Here is a 12,552-nt window from a genome sequence, read left to right on the forward strand (position 1 = left end):
AAAACTAACACATTAGTCTTTTATGTTGCATTTTTTTTTCCTGTCTGTTGCATTAAAAATATCCATGTATTTCCTGAATTCAAATGCTTACATTTTATTAGGTGCACTGCCATCGGTGAGGCAGGATCTAACAGTTTAGAGACTCAAAAGCAATATGCTTGGGAGAGACGGGACAGAGATTTTCTATCACTAGGAGTCAGTTTGTAAAATACTTAGGGGCGGTGGAGGATGGATAATTGCTTGTGTTTAACTGTGCGGACCAAATTAAGGCTCTAAGCACCAAGGGAGAAATCCATTATCAGCTGCTTTTAGATTCACAGCCCAAGTGTGGCATTTGCAGCATTAACACATTCGGTTTGAGGCAGGACTCCCTGGTGTTCTGGGACTTTACACCAGAGTTTCTAGAGTTTGGGGGCAAGGTTTCTGAACTCAGCAGGTTTGATTACCATGATTCTGCAGCCGTTTCTGTTTAACATTGGCCAGCTTCAGTGGACACCCCCTCGCCCTTAATCCCTGCCATATGCATGCTGTGGGCTTGATCCTGATTTCATTTACACTCATGTAGTTGCTGACCTCAATGGATTTAACTCCTGATTTACACCCACTAGCTGAATCAGGCCCAGCCCAAGATTTAGGTTTTTTTTTAAAAAAAGCTTTCTAAAATTAGGCCCCTAAGTCCATAGTTAGGCACCTAAATCAAGCTCATAGGCTAAATAAGTAGCTTGATTTGCTAAAGTGCCTAATGGGTTCCAGGCACTTTTGGAAATAAGGTTACTTGTTTGGGTGCCAAACTTTAGGCACCAATTTCTGAAAATCTTGGCCCCACCATCTTTTCCTCACAACACACCCCAAGGACAGTTCTGGCTAACGGAACAGCAAGACATTGGTCTCTGCACTGCTGCTGAAATGTATTTGGTCCAGCGGGTCTAACCATGATCTCCAACACACCAGTGGAAAACAGGAGTAACCCCACTGAAGGTGATAGAGTTATGCTGGGGAAAGTCAAGCTACCTGGGAATTATACTTGCTCACACTGAGATTAAAGGTGGCCCAAAGGGTGCAACCATAAATGAAAGGGTGTGGATGGGTTTGCTTTGTCTCACACCCTCCTGCTAGCTGCTTTTCCTGCTACACTTCACCATCCCCCTTCTTCTCAGCCTGCGCGTTTCACACATCTTCAGCATGGCAGATCTGTAGGAGTTATGTTACCCAGCCAGCTACACCAGGGTTCTGGCCAACTGTCCCCAATGTGCAACTGACACCCTTTATATTACTGCTTACATTGGCACAGAGATTTCCACTTGACTTGCACTCACTTACCCCCGGCTGCATTTGGCCTAGTGACTCGTGCCAGGGGGAAAGATTAGTAACATGCTGCCTAATGATACATTGTCCCAGTTCAACTACAATCCTAGAGCGATGTGATTTGTGTGTTAGGAAGAGCTGCTTCTTCCCACCGACAATCCACGCTGGTAACATCATCCCCAACACAAGGCCACAAACAGAAAAGACCCAGGAACACAACGCAACAGTATCAAAGCAGGGGTCTTTGTCCATACAATAGTCCGGGACTAGTTGGGGCAGTTACTTCGCGGTAGCTCTGAACTGAAGAGCTGTGAGCTTGGGAATTCATTTCCTTTCTATTAAACCGAGGAAGTTTCACAATTTACCTCCGTAGGGTGAGTCTACCCAGCAGCGACACAGTGTCTGTCCACCCACTAAAAATAGCTGTGCAGACAGCAGCTTGGGCTAGCCACTCCTGCACGTACCCCCCCATGCTGAAGCCACACTGCCATTTTCAGCACGCTAACCTGAGCTGAGGAAGTGCCTCTGTCTATCTGCACTGGGAAGCATGCTCCTGGCTGCTGGGTAGACATACTCTTAACTGACGTCAATGTCCCTCTGTTTACACAGAGGAAGCAATACCAGCTATCCAGTGCCCATGGTAACTGGATCTCTCTCACCTGTTTCTTAGCCCTGATGAGGGTCCTGTCAGGAAGCGAGCACAACCCTGGTCTATGGTTCTAGCCCATACTCTTCACACCGATGATGTGAGGCTTTGTGCCACTACTTCAGTGGTCCTATGGGTGGGGCACTGACAACCCCGCTTCAATAAATACTCAAAGGGTAACAGAGGATGGGATGACCTGGGGTTTTCATAATGGGCTGTGGAGTTCTGTTTCCACATCTAGGCCTGTAGTTCAAATCCCGCACAGGGCAGAAGCAACAGAAGCTGTAAGCACATGACCTGTCCAATGGCTTGCCTGAAGTAAGCTGTTGGTCTCACTTCATTTCCTAACTGTGCAATGCATCACAATGACTAGCACAATTACGGGCTGGCTGCAAAACATAAGAGCCTCTCCTTACTGAACTAGGCTCATGTCTATGCTACAGGCACTACAGCCGCTTAGCTATGGCCCTATCGCTGTAGCATAAATGCATCCTACAGTGACAGAAAGCATTTTTCATTGGTGTAGGTAATCCACCTCTCTGAGCAGCTGTACCCTGGTCCACAAGCCTAGCCATGTCTACAGCAGGGCATAGCTTACAGCTGACTGGCAGGGGTGTGAACTTGTCTCACTTCTGAGTGCCATAGCTAGGGGAACTTAACTTTTAAGTGTAAACCAGGCCTAGGTGACATTTACTTGGGTTTAAAGTCTTGCTAGAATAATAGTATCCAGTAACTGCCTGGATGAGAGGGGTTGGGAGATATGGGACGGAGAACTCGGGTCACCACCAATACACATGCAGGCGTAAGGAGAAGGGGTATCCTGTTCTACTCTCCGCTTACCAGCCAGCAAATTTTTCCTTTTGAACTGTTGTGACCCCAGCTAACCCAGACAGAGAATACATTGGGGAAAGAGAGATATTTACACCAATGCATATTGAGATGCTTTGAGGACCAAAGGCATTAATGCTGGGAAGAGTAAATATGAGACCAGCTACATGAGCTGCCATTAAGAAAGTACCTTGTTGTGTTGGTAAAGCTGTTTACGTGACTGACTGTGCCATGGGATGATCAGAGACAGCTGGAGCAAAGCTGCTTCATTGCCTCACTATTATCGTGGTAGCAGAAACACCCTGTAATGGAGTTACACACAAAGGCTGGAGCTTTTATACTCAGAAAGTTTATGTGAACTCTGACCCTTGGCCACTGGCATTCTGGGAAATGAAGTTTAAGAGCTAGGTGGACATTTTGTTCTGGGTATGTCAGTTAAAGAAGATGCTTATAAGAATTAGATTGTTCATGCAAATAGAATGATGAGTCACCTGGTTCCAGACCCTCAAAGGTATTTGGGTGCCTAATGCCCATAGCTCTGCTCAGTTTGTATCACAGATGAGTATTTGGTTTTCAATGAAAGCTTTTAATGCTTTTCTGCTGGGGTCAAATTGGACTGGCTCACAGTGGCAGAACAGACAGGTTTCTTTGGTGGGGCGAGGGGAGGGTATTGCCATCTTGTGATCGAGAATCTGAGGTTTCATTTTAAAACCTCAGCTTGGGAACTGAGTGTAGTTGAAGCCATGATGTCTGCCTGAATCTGCTCACAGCCGTGCAATAGCTCTGAACTGCCCCCTATTGATCTGAATGGAGCATTAATCTTGCATCCTGGCAATGAGGAGGATAATTTAAATGTCACTGGAACAACTTTGCTAATGCTGAAAGCACTCCCGGCAGAAGGACAGCGGTGTTATGCACAATCTACTGTGAGTGGTGTCACCAGTGGGTGAAGTTTGGTTTGGGGGCATGTAGAGCTTGGGGGAGACCCCACTACCCCGAACTATTCTATCCTATGAAATGGTTTTATACTCCCAGTCCCTGCTTCCTTACTGAGACAGCCTGGCCTCCCACCTCTCTCATTAGCAATCTCAGTGGAGATGACAACCATAGATGGATGAGTAAACTCCATTTTCATCCCTAGAGTGGTTGCTCCTGGAGGGTCAGCATGGAGGACGCTGGCCCTGCTGCTGCACCAGCCCCAGGGATTTCATTTTCTGGTGCAATTGTGAGGCACCTTTCATGACTATCACATATAAAAGGGGTCTAGCTCCACTGGGCCCATTGGACTGAATGGGTATTCTGCCATTGTCTTCAACGGGCACAAAAGCAGGCCCTCAGTGAGCAACACACCACACGAGGCCTAACTGACGTTTCTCTCAGAGGAGGGCATTTCATAAACAGCCCTATCCTACCCATCCACACCCGACAGCCGCGAGACAGGCGGGAGCTGCCAGAAACCAGCCCCATGCCCCAGAGTGACCCCACATGAGGCACTCCAGGGGAAGGGAAGGTAATAACAACCCCAGTTCTAGCAATCAATTCCATCCTTGCTGGATCTGCATGTTACCCAGTCAAGCAAAACCTCTGAAGACACATCGAGGCTTTGAAAATTATTCCTCCCCACTCAGCCCCCCCAAGGGGCAAAATACTAATAAAGTCAGTGGAATGTGCTAAATATGGAAGGAAGAGTCTGAGCTGCCTGACCTAAAGCCAGGTGGCTCCAGTAACGACAGCAAGCCAGTTCCTGGTGGAACAAGTCTGCGTTTGCTGGGTTAACAGACCATGCAGTCTGGGAGAACCAGACTGCAAGAGGAGGCTGTCTAGGAAAAGCATCTTGCTGGGGCTGGGTTTTTATTGCTACACATATAAACACACCGAACTGCAAAACTCCCCCAGGGACATGTCGGAGCCAGTTCTGAGAGGAGATAGTTTGAGAAATATAAATCAGGAAAAACTTTAGCATTGATGGATTCTACACAACAAAGGCATTATCCCCTAAAGTTCTTGGCAACCGCCAAACTGCTCGACAGAGTCAATTGGAGTGTCACTGACGCAATGACCAGATCCAGACAGGTCACAGTCTGCTCTGGAGAAGATCAGCCCGAGAGAGGCAGTGCTGTGTAATGATTAGGGCTCTCAAACCCATTCCCACATGTGTTTTGGGTAAGTCACTTCCCTGCTCTGTGCATCAGTTTCCCCACCTAACGGTAGGTACACTAATACTTTCCTATCTGAAAGGAGGGGTTTTGAGGCAGAATTAACTGAGTTCAGAGAGTTGGGTGAAAGGTACTATAGAGAGTAGACCAGTGTTACTGGGTTTGCAGCATATTTGAAAATATAGATAATCCCTTGTTACTCTGGAGGGGTTTTTTTTGTTTTGTTTTTTTCAGCTCTCTTCACTGCACTTTTCCAGCCCTTTAATCCACTTCACTGATACCCACAAACAAAATCCCAGCCACATATGCAGCTGCAATTCACGGTGACTCTAATTCCTTCCCACCAAGATCTCTGCTCTGTCCTGAGTTGCACTTTGTGCTCATCACCACAAATTTAAACTGTATGGCAAGATCTTAAATTGCCTCCTGACTCTCTGCTTTTCTTTGTCTAAAAGATCCTTTATGTAGGTTAGGAACAACAAGGGCTAGTTTTAAAATCCTTATAGGAAACTTCAGAGTTCTAGGGCCCCGGATCTAGCCTAGCTGAAACGTACTACTCCCTGATGGTTGATCTGGGCCTACATATAATAATCATCAGACTGAGCTCTTACATAACTTCAAAGTCCTTATCATGCAAGGGATTGAGGAAGATCATCTGCAGAAGAGCTCTGTGTAAGCATGAAAGCTTGTCTCTCTCACCAACAGAAGTTGTTCCAATGAAAGACATTACCTCTCCCACCTTGTCTTGCTACTACTTAGGATCACCATTTTCAATCCTGGATGCCTAAAGCCTGGTTCCTAAATCTAGATTTGGGCACTTAAATATTAATGGCCTAATTTCCAAAGGCGCTGACCTTCCAGCAGCCTTCACTAACCTCAGGGGGATTACGAAGAGCTCAAGCACCTCTGATAATCAGGCCAGTTCTAATCTATGGGATTTAGGAGTTTGACTTTAGGCACCCAGCACTGAAAATTGTAACCTGTCTCTCTGCCGGCATTAGCTAGCAGAACTCTTCCTTCAGCATCACGAGCACAGCACATCTCTTGCCCAGATTCTAGGACCAGCGCCAGCCTCTCTGCAGGACAACTACCCACCACGCTGATGGGTACCTAGTTAGCTAGAGAATGCAGTCACACATGTAACGAGGCCCCCTTCATTAGGCAATTCGCCATCTTGAGGCCCTGCAAGAGTACCCCCATGGTTTCCAATGCAATCTTATTAGAGACCAACCTTTGTTATTAATTTATATTGAGAGTGACGTGAGTCCCAGAGATCCAGGCAGGAGCAAGGCCCCATAGTTCTAGGTGCTGTACATACACATATGAAGGCCTAGTCCCTGCTCCAAAGAGTTTACACTCTGAGAAGGTGATTGAGACACAAAAAGTAAAAAAAGAGAGAGAGAGAGAGAGAGAGAGAGAGAGACACACACACACGCGCGCGCACGCGCGCACAAAGAGCTTCAAACAGACATGATTTTACAGCCCAGTGCCTCTATTTAAATTATGCGTCTTATGGGGAGGCCCACATTGCCTCTCAATCTAGCCCTGCTAGGTGGCTGATTTCTTACAGGCATCACGGCAGAGGTAGGTGATGATGGGAGACTGGAAACAGCACAGGGCAGCGTTCAGGGGGGATGTTCCACGCATAATGGCTCTTGGATAGACTTCCACTGTGGTTTAGCACAGGGCTTGCATTGCCTCTACTTAAGTAGTACGGTACACGTATGCATAGGAAAACCCATTGCCCCCAGCTGCCCTTTCCATGGCACATGGTCTTTTGGTTGGGAGCTGGAGCACTTGCTCTGGGCTAGGAGGATAATACAAGCCCTTGTGCAGCATACATTGAAGTCTTTGCTGCTTAGACTCACTCCACAGGTGGAGTGTGGGCCCCACCATAAGCACTGAGTCCTATTCGCCACCCCACATGGGCTTATTAGTTAACTAGCAGAGGTGCGGGTGTGTGGTGGAAGCTGCTGGCGCCTGGAGATTCAGGAGACCACTCACCCTGGCACCTTTCAGAGGCAGTTAGGGGAAGGGACGGAGTGAATGAAGGGCTGAAATCGCTGGAGACATTCTGTTGGGCACAGCATGGGCAGTGGAGCAGAGCAAAGTCCCCCCCCACCCCACTTCTCCCACACTCTAAAGAGACCCCCTCAAGGGGAAGACTGAGGTGGCACTATTGGTTGGGGATTAAAACTACAGCTAAAGACCAGGAGTGGGTAGAGAGGCAACTGAACCAGTAACACTCCTCCTCTGCAAAGCATTCAGCTGGAGAGCACTGCAAGGCGATGCAGAGGGGAGAGAGGGATTCAGCCTAATTTGGAATGGCAAACACCCTGCAGACTGTCTAGCCTCAGCCCTTAGGGCAAACAGCTACCCCAGCGAATCATGGACTGATGTAAAAAACAGCAACCCGGGATTTGATTCCAAGTAACAATTCAGCCCAGACACCGAAGCAGCTTAATATCTCCGAAAACATCTCCCCTTCCTCACCGGAGACTCTTTGTATGCATTATAAACAGCAGTTAAAGCTCACAACACCCCAGGAAGGAGAGAAGTGTTATCACCACCATTACCAAAAGGGGAGATTGAGGCAGAGCGGTCCCATTATTTGACTAAGATCCCACAGGGAGCCAGAGGCAGCTGGCCAGAGAGCCCAGTCCTACAGAATCCCCCGTGCCTTATCCTAATGACACCCGACTCTTCCTTAAATGCGACAGTAACATTGCCAGAATCACTTGCTAAGGTATTCTAGTGGTAAACGTGAAAGGACATTCAAAATCCAACAGTATCTTGTCCTTCCATTTACAGATTCCAGTTACAAGACCCGGGTCTGAAATACAAAACTGCCCTGGCACCCTACACACTTCTCACACCCGGGATGCAGTCTTTGCTCACAAAAGGAGGCTGGGTCTTTTTGAAAAATTTTTTCTCCTCCTGCACACTTGACTACCCCTCTCCGGCTTCCTTCCTAGCACTATTCTTGAATGAAATCCCAGGCCTCCGGAAGTAGGCGCTGGAAGCGCTGTCATCACGCTGACAGGAGTGTTAAATGGTTCTGGGTCTGCAAGGCATGGGACAGATTCTCATCTGGTGCAGGAATTAATGGAACTCAGTCAAGCTATATAGATCCGGCCCCAAAGATTTACACCAGCTGAGGATCTGGCCCCCATGTGTCTAGGTCGTTGGCTTTAATGGTAGCTCTGCAGCCAATTCTCCTGCATCCTCTCTCGCATATCGGGACACCACCACGATGCCCATGCGAGGCTTGCTGGCCAGTTGTCCAACACTTGCCTCACTGTTTCCATCGTTAAGGAACAAGAATCCAGAGGCACTGCTGAGAGATAAAGGGGGATGTTTTTCGGTGCTTCTCTCACACCTTTGAAGTGTGAAACCTCTCGAGACAATTCAACAGGAATGCGGCCCTTGCAGCCACAGTCCTCGCACTGTCATTCCCGCTGGAGCTGATGAGCCGATGAGCCTTCGCCAGCCCAGAGACAGCCAGCAAGGGGATGGATAACTTTAAAAGGGAATCTTCTGCCAGCTCCGGTCTGAGATCCTTTATCGCAGGCAAGTGACAGAATGCGGCAGGCTTCATTCCTTGGGCGTTTCTCCTTCTGACTCTGCGTGTATAAAAAGGGAGGGGGTCAAGATCACAGCCCATAAGCGAGAGGGGGCAAACCCTCTGGAGGCAAGAGAAGAACTTGGACTACAGCATGGGCTCGTTGACTGCTGCCGCCCTCCGGTTCCCACTGCTGCTGCTGCTGCTCACCATGAAGCCCCAAGGAAGAGCCAAAGCTCATCCCACGTACGGCTTGGCCTCCGCTGCTGAACTGGCTGATTTCAAGGTAGGGCAACAGGCATCACTGGCAGAACACAATGTGACCAAGGGCTGGGGGAGCAGGGAAGGTGTGCATTGCTTTGCCATTCACTCCATCCCCTAGGGCGATTCTAGGGTAACGCTATCTCCCCCCGCTGCCTCTCTCTGCATTTCAGACCCTGCTAGACCGCCTGGAGGACAAGCTCCCATCAGAAGAAGCAGAGGCAGGTCTGTCCCAAGATATGAATGAGCAGAATGAGGAAGCCCCAGGAGATGCCTCACGTCCCCTTGCTCCCTGGAACAGCGAATACGTTAGACCGCAAAGAGAAGGCCTTGCCTATGGGCGCAACAGCTGGGAGCGGCCCGAGAAACCTCCGTCCGCCCAGAGGAGCAAACTACGAGCACTGATGAACTCGCCACGCAGCATGAGAAGGTTCTCGGATTGCTTTGGCCAACGGATAGATAGAATAGGAGCCCAGAGCGGACTTGGATGCAACAACTACAGGGTAAGAGGGAGAGGGAATGGCTAGAACTACTCAAGCACAGCTGGGGCACTGGATACAAACTAGAGTAAGGATGAAGCCATGCTGTGCTCTGGGCAGAGTTCCTGGGAAGTCACAGGTGGACTGACTGGTCTAGGTTAAAAGCTGGATGATGGATTTTGAGGGGTCTCCTACCCCAACTCTCTTGTTCTTGTGCTGCAGTGTCCAGGTGGATAATTTAAAAAAACAGTGGGACTTAAAATGGGTTGGGGGCTCCAGCTACAGTGCATTGGGTGACGCTCTCTCTTAACATGTCTTTTCTGAACTTTTAGGAAATTCTCATTTTTAGAAACAATAATGAAGACTGTGTCCTTTTCTGGCTGAGTCCCGAGAAGTCAGTTCCCTAATTTAACATAAAGGGCTGCAGTGAGAACACATAACCCTGGTGGAATGGTGCACTCAGACACCAGCCATAAGAACCACCCTAGATAGAATCCTTTCAAGAGTGATGCATTTGATGTCAGAGCAATGGAATTTTCCACAGTGAGGACCATAAAAATCAGAGCCCACCTCTTGGGGGTCAGTGAAGCATTGTCCCCCTTCAACATCTAGAATTCTGCTCAGTCTAGTTTTTACAATCCATCCTGAGGAGCTTTCTACCTCTTCTTCCCATGGGAGAGTCATCTGCTATTTAAAAGGTATCATTGCCATTAAGTTTCCCTCACTACTCAGATTCAAATGTGGCCTTTTCTTAATTTCAGCCCATTGTTCACGGGGCATGTCCTCAATGCAAAATTTTACTGGGTTAGAAAGTAAAGGATCAAAGGATCAACCAGCATGAGGCTGACAACTCTGCAGTCAGCATAGACCAAGGCAAGTCCTGTACAGCATCATGTTGCCTAGTCCCGGTTACACCCCAGTCCCAGTGGAGAGTAACCTTAAATAGCCAGCATGGCACCGAACACAACTGTCCTTGTCTACACTGACTGCACAGTCATCACGGTAGCTAATTCGCCTCATCAAGGTCCCGGTCTCACCCGATAAGATTTTGTAATGATGAAAAAGCCCCTGGTTAGCCTCCTGTGAAACACACTGAACAATTCCCGTGTCTCATGGCTCTTTATGCGATTCAAGGATTTAAACATTTATGGCTTAATCGCCACATCTTACTCCTGTCTTAGCCAAGCTCCATCTGTTCAGCTCATGTAGCCACGCTCTGGCATTGTTCAGGATCACATGCAGCAGACAGTCTGATGTGTTACCTTCTCACCACTTTAAGATCCCACCTAGTCACAAACCATGGGAAGGCTCCTCTCAAAGCTTAAAAGGAAACAGCGTCCATCATCTCTTGTGATGAGTTCAGGACAGAGGAGCCCAAATATTTAACACCGCAGAAGCCCCGCTGGAGTATAGAGGAAAAGGGATCTGGAGGGGGAAAAAAATAAGAAAAAAGGGATGCTGGTGGACTTCTCAAGGGGAAGGGGCTGCTGATGCACCAGTAGCTGGTTAAGTTGCTCCTGTCTTTATCCACCCTTTAAAACCATGCCTTGCATTCATTCTCATTCACCTGATTTTATGAACAAGGATTGTTGAGTGGTGGGACTCAGGAGATGGAGGATCAAATCCTGGCTCAGCCACAGATTTCCTGTGTGACCTTGGGCAAGTTTCTTCATCTCTTTGTAACACAACTCCCCTTCTGTTAAAAGGGGATAATAATTCTCCAACTCTCCAGCTGCCTTGTCTGTCATCTCGTGTGCATGTATAGTACCTAGCGCCCAGGGATCCCACTCTCCATACCTTTAGGAGCTATTGTGATGGCCGCTGTTTTAAGCGACACACCGGAGCCTGAACCAGGGACCTTCAGAGCTAAAAACATAAGCTCATATGCTTGAGCTAAAGCTCTGTACCAGTAACAAGCTCACCGGCAGGTTATGCTCTGATAGTACAAACAACTCTCCTCCAAAGAATAAAGAAATTTACCACCCCTACATTTACTTGTCTTTTTCTCCTTCAGTTTTGAAGCTATACCTGGAGATGGGGGCAATCCTGATCTTCTTCCTCAGAGTCCTGGACATCAAAGCTCTTCCAAAGTCAACTGCATCTTCTTAGCTCCTCGCTGGTAACTTATGTTGCAGTTGGGACAGTAGGCAAAACTCAGCTGCCATCTGTCTTCACCCATTTGTAAACAATTTGCCCCCCACCCTCCCAGCACCATGAGTCAAACAATGTACAGGCTGTTGGCTTTCTCCTTGAAGTGTAAGGGAGAAGGGATAATTTTAGTCCATTGTTACTGAAAAGAATTCCAGCCTAGATTTCAGCACCTTGGACAGAAAGTGCAGGTCTGTTTCTTTCATCAAATAAATGAGTGCAATAAAAGGCTATGGTTAATTTTTCCATACCCTGCATGACTTGTCTGTGTGTGTAAAAATGTAGCTCATATGTATTTAAGAGGACCACAGCAAAACCTCACTGGCCTGCACTAATGCACCTGGTAAATATAAGCAATTTAAGGGTATCGGGGATCTCCTAACAAGTGCTCTGATTTAATGGGCCTATAAACCCCATTTAAGTCTGAGTACAGGCACTGGACTGCTTTAAGTGTAACTGTATTATAGCTGCTGTATTAACTCAACTGTGCTTAATATAAAGCCAAAGACCAAGAGCTATCCGTAACCAGCTTACTCCTGTCTTCTCCAAGCAAGACAGTTGCTGTTTCTGTCCTATGACAAAATACACCCCCACATACATACAGTCCTGATGTTACATACATACACACACACACCTCGGCACAGTCTCTAAGCTGACAAGGCTGTAGCCAAGCGTCTGGCATCTGTTTCACACCTGCTGGGGATGTTTTTAAACTGCAGATGCACTGAGATGTCAAGTGATGTCACATTGCACAGGGCTGCCTCGCTCCCTTTTAAGAGAAGTAGATCCTGTTTCCTCATTTTTTACATTACATCTGAGAGAGAAATTGAAAAAGAGGCAGCTCCCATTCCTGCCTCCATCCCCACGCCAGTGCATTTGGGAAAAGGAAGAGGAATAAGTGTAGATTGAGTAAAGGAGTTTTCCCTCCCAGCCAGCACGTCTTCCACGTCTCCAGAAGCGCAAGAGACTAGGACCAGAGTAGTTGCGATTTAGCCCACAGCCACTACACCAAATTTTGAATTTCCCTGCTCCCGGGGGGGGGGGGGATAGGGGGGCAGGTGTGTCCCTGTCAGTCCCTTGGGCCCAACCACTGCAGATACTCCCTGCCAAAGGATGCTTGGTGCCAATTTCCAGCCAGCCTACCCGGGAGAGGCGCTCGCTCTTGGC

The 12,552-nt window shown here is 47.9% G+C and overlaps 1 protein-coding gene across 1 annotated transcript; it reads left to right on the plus strand.

The window, feature by feature from the left end:
* Window positions 1-8,415: 8,415 nt before the first annotated feature.
* Window positions 8,416-11,553, plus strand: LOC119845228 (natriuretic peptides A-like). Its single transcript, XM_043500030.1, has 3 exons — window positions 8,416-8,783; window positions 8,932-9,261; window positions 11,252-11,553. The coding sequence occupies exons 1-3, from the start codon at window positions 8,652-8,654 to the stop codon at window positions 11,255-11,257; spliced, it is 468 nt and encodes a 155-aa protein (XP_043355965.1). The 5' UTR covers window positions 8,416-8,651; the 3' UTR covers window positions 11,258-11,553.
* Window positions 11,554-12,552: the final 999 nt, after the last annotated feature.

Source organism: Dermochelys coriacea, chromosome 18 (assembly GCF_009764565.3).
Source record: "Dermochelys coriacea isolate rDerCor1 chromosome 18, rDerCor1.pri.v4, whole genome shotgun sequence".
NCBI lineage: Eukaryota > Metazoa > Chordata > Testudines > Dermochelyidae > Dermochelys > Dermochelys coriacea.

Bases quoted from the DNA above. Each gene is read 5' to 3' on its own strand.
- LOC119845228 (XM_043500030.1), top strand. From the start codon at position 8,652: ATGGGCTCGTTGACTGCTGCCGCCCTCCGGTTCCCACTGCTGCTGCTG. The intron at 8,784-8,931 runs GTAGGGCAACAG...TCTGCATTTCAG, and splicing joins CTGAACTGGCTGATTTCAAG to ACCCTGCTAGACCGCCTGGA.